This window comes from Gracilinanus agilis, chromosome 5 (genome assembly GCF_016433145.1).
Source record: "Gracilinanus agilis isolate LMUSP501 chromosome 5, AgileGrace, whole genome shotgun sequence".
In the NCBI taxonomy this organism is placed as follows: Eukaryota; Metazoa; Chordata; class Mammalia; order Didelphimorphia; family Didelphidae; genus Gracilinanus; species Gracilinanus agilis.
Genome location: NC_058134.1, coordinates 294,445,990 through 294,463,033, shown reverse-complemented (window position 1 = coordinate 294,463,033; position 17,044 = coordinate 294,445,990). Strand labels below are relative to the sequence as shown.

Genomic DNA, 17,044 nt, shown 5'->3' with positions numbered 1-17,044 from the left:
GAGAATGGAAAGTGAAGAGGCTACTGAAATAAGCCAAGGTGGATGAGTAATGAATTCTATAATGAAATATGTGTGGTGGCTGCAGAAAGACAAGAAGGTTAGATGCAATAGTTATTAGGATGAAATGAAAGGTCTAAGCAAATGATTAGATATGTGAACAAGAATCAAAAGATTCTTAATTCAAAATTCAGGTTCTGAATACAGGTAACTGTGTAGTGCCATTAAGATAAAAATGGTGCAATGAGAAAGAGAAACAGGTTTAGGGGAAAGGGAAAATATAAAAAAGAAATGTTCAAGTAGTTACACCAAACTGTCTTAATGATAGTAACAACAGCAATAATGAAAAGTATTTTCCCTAAATGCCTGCTAGATATCACTTTGCATAAGAATAAATGTTTGCTAGATTAAAATGTTTAAGTTTCCCTGATCAAGCTAGGAGTTAAGTCCCACATTTCATCTTGACCAAGTAACATTTTCCACAATTTTGTTTCTTCCAACTGAACTGGCCATTCCCCACTAAGAGATTTAGAATGACCAACAGACCATAGGGAGACATTCTTCTGGGCTCCTGTTTGAAACCAACAGTTACAGCAAACCATTGGTCTTGATTCAGGGCCTGTCATAAATATTGCAAAAGACTAAATAAATTCTTCCCCATCATGGTGGGAGGCAGAAACAAATTAGGGGCTTTGTTTTATAATCTTCAGTATCTCTTGTCCCTCCAAAATATAATGTTTCATTTTTGTCGTGTGTTGCTGTGCTCTAAGATAGCTTTATTTTGTCATTGTTCTTGTATGCATTTTGGTCCTTGATTTTACTTTACCTTTAATTCTGAAAACATCATTCTATACTCCAATACCTAGTAAGTCAATCCTTTGCAACAAATAAAGAGGGAAAAAGGAGTTCAGCAAAACTTATCATCATATCAAGACTGACAGTATGTACAATATTCTATACCATCATCCACCTCTGCAAAGAAGGGAGGATGCATTTTCTAATTTCATGTCCCATATGGTTTTAAAAGAACCATTTTCTTCTGATCTATAATTACCTTTTTATGTCACAAGAGTCACCTTGCTAAAGATAACTTTTTTAATGAATCAGAAGGACCCCTAACATTTCAACAAGTGAATGACATATAATCAATTGTTGGCTTTATAATTTGCATAAATTCACAGAGCTTTCTTCTGCTTTTTTCCAGTATGCTCAAGCATATAACTTTTGAAAATAAGAATCAGAACAGTCTAGAATATAATATATCCAAAAAGGTAAAGGTCAAACTGTGCTATTAAAAATATAGTTGTCTGGAGTCTTACAGATCTGATAAATTGCATTTTGCACAATGTTTTATACAAAAAAGAACAGAGAAAACTGGTTTACTATGGTATCCTTTAACTGGATACCATAAAGAATAAACAGTATGTAAGAGACACTCCCAAAGATCTAAGCCAGCAAACCTATAGTCTTAGGATGCCTATACACAAATGGGGAAAAGTGAGTAATAAGAAAAATAATCAGAGGGCCTAATGCAAATTTGATCTCATAGATAAAACTGATCCTTGGTGTAATGAGTACCATAGCCAGAAGATGGCTAAGCTTATATGTTTTTATTTTTTTTTAACCCTTACTTTCTACCTTAGAAACAACTCTAAGACAAAGGGCAAGGGTTACACAGACAGTGTTAAGCGACTTGCCCAGGGTTACACATCTAGTCTGAGGCCAGATTTGAACCCAGGTACTCCTGATTCCAAGCCTGGCACTGTCTACTGTGTCACCTCACTGCCCTGAAATATATACATTATTCAGAAGAAAAAGAACAAGTTAGGTGTGGGGCAGATATATGAGGAAAGCCAGAAATCAGTGGAGGATTAGAACTGTGATGGATAATATTTGAGGGAAAATCACTTAAGACAGCAATAGAAACAATTTTGTCATTAGAGTATGTTACCAATCATGTGGACTGAGAGATAGAAAAAGAAGCATTCTGGAAACAGATCCTAAGTAGATCTGATTCTCACCAACAGGAAGGAATTTGGTTGCAATGGTAGAAATAATAGTGGAATTAGTGTAAACAGTAGAGATGAACCTTAAGGTGGAAACTCTCCATTTTATCCAAGAATCTGTGATAGAGAAGAAAATTGAGAATAGTCTACCACATACCCTTGATTGTTGGACTGCTTATCTTGAAAGGTTCAGAAAGGATACAGACTAAAATTTCACAAGGGAAGTCAAGTGAGATCTCTAAAATCTTAAATTTTAAGACATAAAGAAATAATTCTAATGGGAGGGAAAATGAGAGTATCTAAAAAGTCCTATATGACAGAACAAGGCATTTAGCAGCTTAAGATTTTTTTAAACATGTTCAAAAAGATGGAAAGCAAGAATGTGTAGTATAGGTTGAATATAAAGAAATGACAGTTCTGAAAGAATAATGCATAAAATTCAAAATGTCATTAAGGTAGATAAATAACAAAGCAAAAAGACTTTTGTAAACCATTCTGGAGAAAAGATGGCTCAAAGGGACAAAACTGGTAAGGTTAAGAAAGATAAAAATAAGACTACAGAGAATGCAAAATTGCTCAACTCTTTATTTTACTTCTGTTTTCTCTACCTGGAAAATAAGCTTTGATCAGGAAAGGACAGAATAAAAATAGCTGGTAGGAAACTGGTACCCAAAATAGATAATAAAGGTCTTTAGCCACCTTCAAACTCAAATCACGAAGTCTACAGGAACTGACACCCTTAGAGTACCCAAACCTATTCGTGTGGCTGGTGAACCATTAGTGATCTCTGATAAACTATGGAGAATAGGTGAGGTACCACTGGATCAGAAAAGAATAAACTGCCAAATTTAAAAAAAGATAAAGAACAGTGTCAATGGACTGTTACAGTAACAGGCCAGTGAGCTTGACTTTAATTCCTGGCAAAATTATTGTATAATATTGTAGAACCTATTATTAATGAACATTTAGAAAAGGAAAGAATGATTTTAAAGACTCTGCATGGATAGTTTTCAAAGGTATGGATAGAGATCACAAAACAGAATAAAAGAATGGATGGATGAAAAGCATTTACTGGGGATACGAATAAATAAAGCACTACAGCCCCAATCCTCAAGAAGTATATATTCTGGTAGAGGGAAATAATATATGTAAGAGGATGGTGGCCACAGAAAGGTGTGGTTTGGTCTGAGAAATAACAGCATAGTTAGTGAGTGGAGTCTTAGGGCAGTCAAATAACATGTCCTTTTTTAGAGATAAGGGTAGTATTGATTTGATTACTATTCCCAGAGCAAGAGGTAGAAAGGAAGGGAAGGAGACTCATTCCTGATACCAAGATGGCCAGGGTACAGGTTGGATGGAATGTAAACCAAGGTCTGGATCTCAGGGTCTAGATAAACTAGATATAATAGGCCATGTGCATTGGTTCTGGCTGACTCACCAATCAGAACAGCATGGCCCCAGGGCGGTGGTTCCAAAGCTGTGTGGATTAAGTCACCCAGGGCATGGTCTCAGGAGGTCCAGTGGTCCAGAGGGAGCAGCAGCAGGACAGATGGCAAGGAGATGGCCAGGGTAGACGGTCAGATGGGATGTGAAGCATGGTCTAGAGTCTGGGGCCACTAGATAATATGGGCCATGTACGTTGCCGTTGACTGACTCACCAATCAGGACAGCACTGCCCCAGGGCCGTGGTTCCAAAGCTGAGTGGATTAAGTCACTAAAATAGATAATTTCAATTATGTGAAATTAAAAGATTTTTGTAGGAACAAAATTAATGCAAGTATGATAAGAAAGCAAACCATTGATTGGGGGAAAAATATTTGCATCAAATACCTCTGCTAAGAGTTAGATACTCGAGATATATATGGAATTTACATAAATATAAGACAAAGAGCCATTCTCCCATAGATCAAAGGATATGAACCATTCTTTTAAGAAGTGCAAACTATCAACATTTATACAGAAGATTGCTCCAGATCACTAAACTATGGTTCCCCATCCCGGAGAAGGTGAAAGACTTCTTTTCCTAAGGAAAAGTACCATATAAATCAAAATATTCATAACAGCAAGTTTTGTGATAGCAAAAAAAAACGGGAAACAAAGTAGGTGCCCATAAGTCAGGGAATAACTAATTGTGGCATGTGAAACAGAATATTAGTTTACCATAAAAATAACAACAAATATATAGACAAATAGAGATAAGTGAAATTAAAACAAAAAATAGGAAATATCCTGAACATAATGACCACAGTATAAATGGAAAAAACAAAAAAACTGAATATCAGCCCCAGAAAAGAAAATTCACTTCATTTTCTTTATTGAAGGGATAGGAGACTATTAAGAGTAGAATACTGTATGTAATACTCTAAAGTACAGAAAATGTTTGGTTTGTTTTGCTAATTGTTTTTCTTTTTTTACTGTTACAATGATAGCTCAATGGAGAGGGGAGGAATATAGGTGGAAATAAGTGATGTAAAAACAAGAGATCTCAATAAAGATTAATTGGGGAGAGCCCACATGGCTTTGTCAAGAACAGGGATTTGTATGTAGTCTTGTACTATTTAGTACTTTTAACAATGACTGCCTAATGGGTATAGATGGTATCCTTAAATTTTCAAATAACACAAAACTAAAAAAGATAAGTAATATGTTAGGTGACATTATCAAGATTCAAATCATTCTAGAGAGGCTAGGACACTGAGTCAAATTTAATAATAGGAACCTTAATATGGATAATTGTAAAAGTCTTATTATTAGGTTCCAAGGGTCAAGTTCACATATATGAGATAATGAAGGCATAGATAAATAATTCATCTGAAAAAGATTTGTGGAATACAGGAAACAAAAAAATTTAATGAGATTTTAGGTTATAATGATTGACACAATGACCAAAATATAGTCAGATGTGATCTTATTCTGGCCAGATTGCATCTGGCTGGTTATGTGCAGTTCAGAGTACTATAGTTTAGAAAGAATACCAATAAGCTTCAGAGCATCCAGAAGAAGGCAATGAAGATGGGAAAAGCCTTTAAGTTGAAGTCATAAATACCAGCTGAAGAAGTGGACATGGTTAAAGAAATCAGGGGGAATAAAGATAGGTATCTCTAAGTATTTAGACTCAAACTTGTTTTATTTGGTTCCAATCAAGCAATCAGCAAGAATGTATTATGCAACTAGTATGTACTAGATGGGGTAGCTATGTGGGTGCAGTGGATTGAGTGTAGGGACTGGAATCAGAAAGACCTGGTTCAAATCCAGTCTCAGACACTAAGTAGCTATATGACCTTGGACAAGTCACTTAATCCTGTTTGCCTCAGTTTCCTCATACGTAAAATGAGCTGGAGAAGAAATGGCAAATCACTTTAATAATTTTTGCCAAGAACAACCCAAAAATGGGATCACCAAGTCAGACATGACTGAAATGACCAAACAACAACAAATGTACTAAATTTTAGACTAGATGCTGGACAGGCCAAGAAAATAATGAAAGATACTACAAAATTGAAAGTTAATCTTAATGTCCATTAACTTAAATTCCTAACAATGAGAGCCATCCAAAATGTAAATGGGCAGCTTCAAGTAGTAGTGAGTCTTTAGGCAAAGGCTTGATCATCTCTAGAGGTTGTGCTGAAGTAAAGATCTTAATCAGTTATGGGCTAAATACTAGCTAGTTTCAAATCTGAAATTCATTTCCAGGTAAAGGAAAAAAAATATGTAAACTAAACAAATCATTTCTGGTTCTATTTTATCTGAATAGCACAATAAAGCTGGTTATAGCTGCTTGCCAAACATCCTTTGCTCCTGATAACAATCAGGAATTCAAATTTTCCCAAAATGAATCACCAAATAGGAATTTTATCACTGAACTTAATTTGGTAAGGAAAGTATTTAAAACCCTGTGCAGAATCAATTTTATTTTTAAGCAAAAAGTGACAATGTGAATAGAAAAATAAGCAAACAAAATGTCTTTTGTTAGAATTCTCTGAACTCAGAAATGGCTCTATTTTTACCAACATTTTACATGCAATATCCATACTATTAGGGAATTTGTGGGCAGGAATACTTTTTTCATTTCTTTCCTAAAACTTACATAGTAGTAGATCACAGATCTCATTATTTACATCTTTCCTCCCCACCTCATCAATTCTCCTGGTCTATTTCAGTAGCCTCTTGGTGGCTGGGCCTGCCTCAGTCTTTCTCCACTTTAGGCCTTCTTCCATTTAACCACCAAAGTGGTTAAAAGCACAGTCTAATCTTCTCTACTTAAAAATTTCAGTGGCTTCCTATTACCTCCAGGATGATAAAAGCCCTTCATAACATCCCTTCCCCCCCCCCCCCCCCCCCTTTCCCATTACATATACATCCATACTGGCTGCCTTGCTATTACACAAACAGGACATTCCATCTATCTATCTCTTCTAGGCATTTTCTCTGGCAGTCCCTCATGACCAAAATGCTCTCTCCTCTTTCCCCAAATCCCAACTTCTATAGGAAGCTTTTCTTAACCCCTCTTAATTAAAGTGCCTTCCCTATTAACTGTCCCATTTTTCCTGTATATGTAGCTTGTTTGTAGATATTTCTTTGCTTATTGTTTCCCCATTAAACTGTAAGCTCCTAAAAGCACAAACTCTTTTTTCTCTTTTTGAATCACCAGATCTTAGCACAGTGTCTGACAAACAGTAGGCACTTGTTAAATATTTATTTGACTGATTTGATTATAAAGCAGAAATCTTCAAAACTTCAATGTTGGTTAAAAAAATGAAGAAGTAGATCAATGGAACATACTAAAGGGAAAATCAAAAATAATGAAACTTGATAACCCAATGTCTGATAAGCCTAAAGTCATATATTAACTAGAAAAAAAACTGCCTATTTGATAAAGAATTTCTGGGAAAACTGGAAAAGTTGGCAGAAACTGAGCTTAGACCAACCTCTTAACAATGTTCTACAAAACTATGCATACATGACTTTAATATTAAAGATCATCCCATAAAAAAAAGGAATCAGATCACATATTTTTCAGTTTAACAGCAATGAACAGGGGATATATTCTTAACCAAAGGATAGAAGCAACAAAAGACAAAATGAAGAGATAAAAGATAAAAAAATTTTATAAGAAATTGAAAAGCTATTGCATAAACAAAATTAATTCACCTAGAATAAGAAGAAAAGAAATAAAAAGATGGAAATACAGAGTGTTTTAGGGATTGTTGAAAGAAAGGCACACATGCATTTTTGGTGAGGCTGTGATTTAATCTAACATAATATGAAATTTATGCAAACCAAATATCCTTTGGCCTAGATATTTCACTACTTTGTGTGTGTACACACACACACACACACACAGAAGTCACTGATAAAAGAATAAAGTCCCCATCATACACCAAAATATTTGTAACATCACTTCTTATGGTAGCAAAGAACTGAAAACAATGTAAATGCCCATCCCTTGGGGAATGGCTTAAATTGTGCTATGTGGTATAAGAAAGGTGGAATGTTCTATAAGAAATGACAAATAGGATAACAATAGAAAAGCATGGAAAGACTTAAACTGATAAAAGAATGAAGTATGCAGAGCCAAGAAAACAATACGCATAATAACTAGAATAGCGGAAATGGAAAGAACAGCAAAGCAACAAAAATGAGTGTTGAAAAATCACAAAAAACAAATATGGTTCCAAAGAAGGGACAGAAGGAGACCTATTTGTATTTTCACTATGTTCCCCATATTTGGAATGGTTCTCCCTCATCACCACCTCTTGGCTTGTCTACCTTTCTTCAAGCCCCTGCTAAAATTCAACCTTCTCCAAAATCTTTTCCAATACCCCTTCTAGTAGCTTCTCTGTTTATTATTTTCAATTTATCCTGCATTTAGCTTATTTTTGAATGTATTTGTTTGCACATTGTCTCCAAGAGACTGTGAAATCCTCAAGAGTAGAACTTGCCTTTTGCATTTAAAAAAAAAATAAATAAAAACCCTTACCTTCTTTCTTGGAATCAATACTGTGTATTGGTTCCAAGAGAGAAGAGTGATAAGGGCTAGGCAATGGGGGTCAAGCGACTTGCCCAGACTTTGCTAGGAAGTGTCTGAGGCCAGATTTGAACCCAGGACTTACTGTCTCTAGGCCTGACTCAATCCAGTGAACAAGCCAGTTACTCCCCCCATTTTGCAATTTTTATCCCCAGCACTTAGCACAGTGCCTGGCATATGGTAGGAAATTAATAAATATTTAACTGAGGTTCATGGATGAGGAACATGGCATATATTTTTTTGATGTGATCAACTTTCTTAAATGCTTTTTCTCTTCTTTTTTTTTTTCTTAAAAAATATTCTTTGTTATATGTTCCTCCAAAGGGAGGAAGGAGAAAATACAGAAGAATTTATGTGTTATGAAAACAAAAGATATCAATAAACATTTTTTAAGGGTGGTGATAGAGCAGCGAGGTTCCTCAGTAGAGAGAGAACCGGAAGATAGGAGAGGTCCTGGGTTCAAATCTGCCATCAAGTCCTTCCTAGCTGTGTGACCCTGAGAAAGTCACTTAACCCCTGTTGTCTAGCCACAATGCATTTCTGCCTTGAAGTCAATACTTAGTATCAATTCTAAGACAGAAGATAAGGGTTGTTTTGTTTTTTTAATTAAAAAAGAAAATGATCTTTGTGATCAAGATTGAACTTAGATTTGTCTACTCAAAAGAAGAAGATAAAAAATTAGAAAAACTACTAGATTAATTTTCCTAACCAAATGCTAGTAGATGAGACCTTGCAATAGGATTTGCCGAAAAATATAGATTTATCAAACACCAATTTCCCCAGTAGACCAGTAAGTCAAATCAGTCTCCTTATGAAATTGGTTTGTATGAATAATTTTTCTAAACTAAATAAAGCCAATGAATTCCCAAATATAAATTACATGACCACATACAAAAGTGATCGTTCTTGACTATAATGAAACCCAAAGCAAAACTAAATGTTAATTTCAGTATAGCCAACTACTTAAATTACTAAAATAAAAGCAGTTTTTATTTTTAAAGTAAATTTTAAATTAAAAAATTTTAAATAAATGGGGTTTTAAGGAAGCTTCAGGAGAGTTTTGAAAGCAAATCAGAGTTTGGCAAAGACAAGTTCATTCTCAAGTTTCTAATACTGATCTATATAAACAATCTCCATACCTCATCACACACACACAACCTCTAATATGTACAAAAGTCCTTCATCACAGGAAATAGCAAAAACCTATATTATGAAAAAAAAAACTTTTATTATGAACTTTTAAAAAGCAACATACTTAAAAGTTTGGGGAGAAAATGTGACTAGGGAAGTGAATGAAAACTGACTTAGACTGATCACCCTAAGACTAAATTTACTGATGGAAAAGGAGATCGGTTAAGAAGTAAGCAAGTTTAAATAGGAATAATGATCCTTAGACTCAATTATATAGTAGAAAGATTGGCTTACTTAGACAGGTAATAATCCTAAAAGCAGCTATAAAGGATAAGAGCTGGGATATTAGTCAGTAGGAAAGTTATATGAACAAACGTATGGAGATCGAAGTTCATGCAAAGATATCACATGTTCGGAACCAGAGTGCTATAAAATTATAGCAATAAATTAAGATAAAGAACAAATTAAACTATGTCATCTCCCAGAGAAACAATTTGTAGCTACACAATAAAATTCATTCATTTGAATGTATATGTATACTCTGAAAATGTGTATGTATACTCTGAAAAGTTGATCACTAAGAGAATATACATAAAGCACTTTGTAAACCTTAAAATGCTATGTGAATTCAGCTATTATAATCTTTATTTTTATAAGCAAAGTTTGTACTGGTAAAATTCCAATGATTCTCTAACCTTCCTGGCTCCCTCCATTCTTCTTTACAACAATCCTTTAAAATCATCAACTTATTTTTCCAAACTCCCCCAAACCTAGGTATGGTGCCTCATTCCCAAACAAAAAATAAACCCATTCCCATATATACCAACAATATAGTAAAAGTAGCTGGCAACATTAAGTTTCTATGTGCTTTCAAATTTCGATGCCCTTCCAACAGTAGGCATTTGCAAAAGCTCTTGCCTGAACAGATTCCAGGTTACAAATATCATGTTACTTAAAAAAAAAAAAAACTTTTAAGAAAATATTTTAAGGGAACAGCTAGGTGGCTCAGAGGTTAGAGAGAGAGAGGCCTGGAGACAAGAAGTACTAGGTTGCAATCCAACCTTAGACACTTCCAAGCTGTGTAACCCTGGACAAGTCATTTAAACCTCAACGTCTAGCCCTTAACAATCCTTCTGCTTTGGAAACAATACAGAGTATTATTTTTAAGAAAGATGGTAAAGGTTTTTTTTTAAAAGAAGATAGAGGGCAACTGGGTAGCTCAGTGCATTGAGAGCCAGGCCTAGAGACGGGAGGTCCTAGGTTCAAATCTGGCCTCAGACACGTCCCAGCTGTGTGACCCTGGGCAAGTCACTTGACACCCCCCATTGCCCACCCTTACCACTCTTCCACCTAGGAGCCAATACACAGAAGTTAAGGGTTTAAAAAAAGAATGGGGAAAAAAAAAGATATATTTGGGAAGCCAATAAGAGAATAGATAAAAATCTGAGACTCCTCTCTTTTGACCCCTTTTGTGATCCTTGTGATTTCTTGTAGAAAAGTATTGTGGCCTAATTGAAAAGCCACAAGTTAATTATTATTTAATTTTATTAATTTAATTAATCATTTAATTTTGTTGGTTTAATTATTTCTTTTTATTGGATGAATTAATTATTTAAGTGTTTGAAGCTTTTCAATAAGGCCACAATACTTTTCTACAAGAAATCACAAGGATCACAAAAGGGGTCAAAAGAGGAGTCTCAGATTTTTATCTATTCTCTTATTGGCTTCCCACAGATAGATAAATAGATATAGATAATAAGCGCAAATTCTTAAGTCTGGAAAAGCCTAATTGGAAAAGTTTAAAGGCAAGTAAAGAAAACATTTACATAACCCAAAGACCCAAAGCTTCCTTTAGTATCTAACCATTAATTCTTTGGTATTTACGAGTAAATAACTCAATAACCAGCCATCAAGATGTGAACCCAGGCTAATATGGCTACTTTATGACCAATTTTTTTAAACCATAAAAGATTAAAATTTTCTCCACATTCAGATGGCTTTATGAAAAAATAGGTCAAGCAAAGCAAATAGTTTCTCCAACTTACATCACTGAACTCCAGAGGTAAACTCTCTGTAGGCTGAAGTTCAGCAGCACTCAAGTACATATCCATGGGGACAGTTTCCAGTTCATCTGGCACAGAGAGTATCTGCTCAGGCTTATACATTTGAGGTGGCAGTTGAAAATGCAATGGGCAACAGGGGTCCTCAGAAAGGCTGACAGGAACTGGTTTGTTGCAAGGTACCTCCTCAGAGCCCTGACACCACTTGAAGAGAACCTGATTAGTATCTTGACAGATATCTGTGAAGAAATAGCAAAAGGAAACAAAAGAGAGCAATGAATATTCAATGTACTGAAATATATCCCTTAAAGAGTTGAATAAGTTATCCAGGTATAGGGGAATGATAGAAACTGAGCTACAAAGAACAACTATAGCTATATCTAATACAAGATACCAAGTAGCGTAATTAGTGAAAGTAAAAATTACTGTCAATTTAAATAATAAAATTTAAAGTCAACCCCTCAATATCTTAGTTTGTAGCATCAAAAAATTTATGTACAACTAAAATAATGTCAATAGAATGGAAAAAAAGCTGTGAAATTATAATGAACAAGCTTGGTCTTGGGAAAAATTTGAGAAAATGCATCTCACTCCATTTTTTTTAACTCGGCAACACCACCTAAGTAGAAACAATTAGCTTTTATATGGTCATTGAAGCTTTTGAAAGCAAAGGACTTTATAAATATTATCTCATATGATCCTCACAACAACCTTGGGTGGTAGATCCTATTTTACAGTCCCATTTTACAGGTAGGGAAACTGGGACAGAGGTTAAGTAACTTGTCCAGGATCAGACAACTACTAAGTGTGTGAGACCATATTTGATCTCAGGTCTTCCACCAGGATCCACTGACCACCTAATCTCATCAATAACATCCCTAAATAGATCAAAAGAAAAAAAGGATCTATATGTGCAAAAATATTAATAGCAGTTCTTTTTATAACGTTATATAAATAGTATCTTAAAAAAAAAACTTTCAAAGACTTTAAGAAGTTTGATCAATGCAGTGACTAACTGAAGCATGTTAATATTTCTCTTAATAGAAGTGATGGAAATCAGCTTGGTGGCTCAGTGGATTGAGAGTCAGGCCTAAAGACTGAGATCCTAGGTTCAAATTTGGCCTCAGATGCTTCCTAGCTATGTACTTAACACAAGTCACTTAACCCCCATTGCCTAGCCCTTACCACTCTTCTGCCTTAAAACCAATATTGATTCTAAGTTGGAAGATAAGGGTTTTATTAAAAAAAAAAAAAAACAGAGATGATAGACTCAAGTAAAAAGAAACACATTTTTTTTGGATTTGACTTCTATATGGATTTGTTTTGTCTGATTATTTTGTAATGAGAGATTTCTTTTTCTTTTCTTCTTTCAATTTGGAAGTGGGAAGGTGGGAAGGAGAAAAAATAACTACTTGGTAATTGAAAATAATCAAAGTTTAAAAGCTGAAGGCAAAAAGTCTCATGAGAGTACATTTTCAAGCTGGCAATGAAACTCTGGGAAAACAAAAAGTGAAACCAAATTGATTTAACTGACAAAAGTAAATTTTAAGTTTAAATTGAAAGAGTGCTGCATTATTCTTGACTTAATCCAAAAAAGCTAATTCATAACCAAAGGCAATCACATATATTTTAGAGGGTAGAAAATTAAACACATACATTAAAATTAAGTACATATCTTCTTGTCAAAGAAGACTATGCCAGAGTAGTGTAAAAGGGAATTCTTGGTTCCCCCGTTTGAGTTCACATTTGTGAAAAGGGAATCCTTTGTTCTCTTTGCTTAGTTAACACTTTGGTTGGTAATCTTGAACTAGGTGGAGGAGCTCACAAACCACTTAGTGAGTTCACACCTTACACTTGATGCTAAGTGAGAACAAGCCAGAAATTTTAAAAGTCCACACACTCAGAAAGGTGTGGTTCCAAAGATGAGAACTCGGACAATTTGGAAACTGTAATTGGCCCCCATGAAAAGGGGCAGGGACAGGAAACCACCATAAAAGCCATGAAAATCCCTGAGCAAGGGAGTCTGGTGAAGGAGGCTAGTAGAGAGTGAACTCCAAGAAAAGAGTCACTCCAAGAAGGAGAGAGTGAACTCCAAGAAGGAAGCCTCAAGAAGGTCAGCTCAAAAAAGAAAGTAGGTCTCAGGAGTCACCTTCAGCTCCAGTCATTGTCTTGGGGGAGTGGATAGCTGGTTTTCCCTTCCTGTCTTCTGAAGATAATTTAATTCTGATTGAAGGTTAACAAGTCCTGGCTGAGCCAAGCACTGGAACAATATTTAGTTAGAAAGGTTAATGTCTTTTTCTATCTTTTTGTATTTCTCTACTTTGACCTCTTTTATAAATAAAAGATTTATAATTTTCATATATGTAGCCAAACCATTAATTTTAATTCTTACAGTAGCAGAAAAGTGGCTACAAAAAGAAAAATTATTGGCTATAGGTTCTACAGTCTATTTTGTTTTTAAAATAAATTTTGGTAGCCTTTACTCTACTAAATAGGCAATTTCTAGCAGAGTTTGTGCCTTACACATTAAAAAAATTGTAGAATAAAATTTTCCATCCCTATGTATTTCCATAATAAAATTGGAGGTGCATTCTCACAGGAAAAAAATTTCAATTTAATTAAAAATTTGGGGTTAAGAGTTAAAATGGAGGCATGCATGGGAATCATAATTTTGTTGGTCCACTTTTCATTTGAGAAGTAAAAGATAAAACTCAAAAAGAAAAAAAAAATCTATCTCCTAATTTTTGGAGCAAAAGTTCTAACGAAGTTTTAAACACCTAATGAAAAGACAGTTCTCTACCCAATGTTGCAAAAAGATAAAATGGCTTCTGCAAGTAGGCTGTGACAAAACTCAATGTGACCTAAGAAATGAAACCTATCCATAATGATTTTATACTGTAACGGCTTAGCATTTCATTAAAAAAGGACCAACAGTATTTCATTTCCAAAAATTCAAGTGTTTCTTCCTAATGAACTGACCATTCCCCAATAACATTCTGAAATGGTCAGAAAACCATAGGATGATATTTTTTAGTCTCCTGTTTGAAACTAACACTTCCAACAAACTGTAGGCCTTGATTCAGGGCCAATGGAAAACTGAAATCTTGAAAATAAGAAAATTGATAACCACTAGTAACTGGCAATAGTCCATCTGGCAAATCATAAAATGAAAAGACAAAGTGAAAACATACGATTCAGACAGTGCCTGGTCATCGGGAGAGACTGGTTGGAACAACGAATATCATCAACAAAAGCCAAGCACCTCTGACTGGAACGAGTAGTATGTGCCTGAAATGGATTAAAAAAAAATACAGACTGTTCAAGAAAGTAATGCAATGTCATAATAAAAGATAGACTCTAAAATTATATAAAATGCAAGTTCTCCTTTGTGAACTAATGAAATGGTCCTCCCAGAGACTTGAAAATTCTGAACATGGCTAAGAATTGTGTTGATTCTTTTTATGCTCAGTACAAGTAAAAATGCCTTCTTTTATTTTTTTCTGCTACTAAATTACTACAGGGTTTTGTCCCCTCAAATAGGTCCTCCAAGATTAACTCTCCCCTGAACATTTTAGATTTAATCACCAGAAGCATATACATCCCACTTACACTTGAGTGGGGAAGGTTGGTGACCCACATGTGCGAAAGTGGGTGACGAATCAGAAACCATTGACTGCCCCCTGGGCAGTCCTAAGCAAAACTATAGAGCAGGGGTCAGCAACCTTTTTGGCCGTGAGAGCCATAAACGCCACATTTTTTAAAGTGTAATTCCGTGAGAGCCGTGCAGTGCTCCCAGTGCGGCTCCTGTATGTAACAGCGCCTGAAAAAAATGGACTTTATCGCTCCTGCAGAAAGAGCCATATGTGGCCCTCAAAAGAGCCAGATGTGGCTCAAGAGCGATACGTTGCCAACCCCTGCTACAGATCATAGTTGATCCATGTAAAAGTATAGGAAGGCACAGGAAGTGACGCAAAAGAAGCATCTTTAAAAAGGAGTTACAACTTCCTGAGGGGGCTCTTTGTACTTCGTAGTTCTAAGTTCAAGTTGGAGGCTAATGAAGAATCTGCTTCATAGACCTGAGACCTTGGACTTGGTGAGACTGTTCTTAAATCTCACCCTTTTGAAAATCACCCACGTGGGTGAGTGAAAAAGATTGACTCCTTCCTGGATTTTCTGAAGGGACTAGCCTCAGGAGAGGCCTCCCTTCTCTTGGGAAAGGAAGGCTTCAGGGCCCTCAGTTCAAGGCTGAGACCCCTACCGCTGAGGACTAATTAGCCCTGCCTGGGTTGAGCCAGGGGCAAGAGCAAAATAGTGCGTTAGGTTTGATATCTTACCCTATCCTCTCTCTGATTTTCTTACTTTCACTCTCTCTCCTTTGGTAAATAAATTACCATAAAAAAAATCCTTTTGGAATTGAGTAATTAATTCCTGGTGACCATACTCTTAAACAACTTAGTCCAACCCTTTCATTTTAGCCCCTTACATTACTACCCCCCTTTACATATCATTTGTCCATTAAGTCAAATTTCAGCATCAAGGCCAAAAGGCAATACTTTGAAGATTTTGAATCTCTCAAAAACAGAAAATATTGCATGTGATGTGACTCATAAGCTATTTTCATATACATATATGTACACACACACACATATATATATATTTATAACTCCTCTTTCATGCTTTTCTAAGTTTTAAAACTGCAGACAAAGTTACTCAAATTTATCCACAGAACAGATGAAATTAGATTGCCAAAATAGAAAACACTCATTATTTTCATACTAATTAAGGCCTTAAAAGACTCACACTTGTGCTTCTCAAGTTAATAGTCTACCCTCAGTTTCCTTTAAAAGACCAATTAGAAGCTTCAGTTGGTATAGAAAGGAACTCTACCTGCTCAATCATTTCAAATGTAATTAAGGTGCTGCCTTTTAAGCCTTAAAATAGCTTAAATATTACTTATCTTAGATTTGTGAAAAATGCTTACCAGACACAACACTTAAAACTGGACTTCTTACAAACTCTGTTCTTCATAAATCCAAGGTACTCATTCAAAAAACATTAAGGATCTATTATGCCAAGTAAATTTTTATAAAAATAAGGCCCTCATCCTCATGGAACTTACAGTCCTTAAGATGAATGATACATACAGAGCTAACCTGAGCATAACTGAGGAATATAAACATACCATTATAGGAATTTGGTGGTCTGGGTAAGGAAGTTTTTGTCTAAGGAAAACATAATAACATGGTAAACAGACATATAGGACAGTTAATTGGCATCTACTTTCCAGAAATAATTATACTATTGATTTGTTTATTAGGTATAAAAACTGGAAATGGACAGGGGGAGGCCAACTGTAAGACTTGATAAAGAAAGGTAATAACTAAACAGTTCTGAAAAGTATGGGCAAAAATTCAACAGACTATAATGGGAAGAAGATAAGCAATTCTAAGCACAGGAACTGAAATCTTGAAAATAAGAAAATTGATAACCACTAGTAACTGGAAATACTCCATCTGGCAAATCATAAAATGAAAAGACAAAGTGAAAACATACGATTCAGAAAGTGCCTGGTCATCAGGAGACTAAGCCAAGGTCTAAGAGATGGAAGAATGCAGGGAAGAGTTTAGGAGTTACTCTAACAATTTGGTTATTAGAGTCCAAAGTACATGGAAGGAATGAGGTAAGGCCGGAAAAATTAGATGGCACTCAATTGTGAACAGTTGTAGGATAAGGAAGTTTGACTTAGTTACTAAGAAGGTGCCAATAGATTTTTGAGTAGGAGGGACACCATTAAGATCCACACATATAAAAAGATTATTTGA

The 17,044-nt window shown here is 35.2% G+C and overlaps 1 protein-coding gene and 2 non-coding genes across 3 annotated transcripts in view; all 3 read right to left on the bottom strand.

Annotated features, from left to right (window-relative positions):
- KANSL2 (KAT8 regulatory NSL complex subunit 2) overlaps nt 1-17,044 on the bottom strand; it is a 67,723-nt gene that overhangs the window by 4,390 nt on the left and 46,289 nt on the right. Inside the window, exons 7-8 of the mRNA XM_044679265.1 lie at nt 14,414-14,510; nt 11,208-11,461 (exon numbers count right to left, since the gene is read on the bottom strand). Of these exons, the coding sequence (XP_044535200.1) occupies nt 11,208-11,461; nt 14,414-14,510 (351 nt within the window). The remainder of the gene's footprint in view (nt 1-11,207; nt 11,462-14,413; nt 14,511-17,044) is intronic.
- Nucleotides 483-619, bottom strand: LOC123250807. Its single transcript, XR_006506442.1, has one exon. It is a non-coding gene; the product is annotated as a small nucleolar RNA SNORA2/SNORA34 family (small nucleolar RNA).
- LOC123250808 lies at nt 14,177-14,311 on the bottom strand. Its single transcript, XR_006506443.1, has one exon. It is a non-coding gene; the product is annotated as a small nucleolar RNA SNORA2/SNORA34 family (small nucleolar RNA).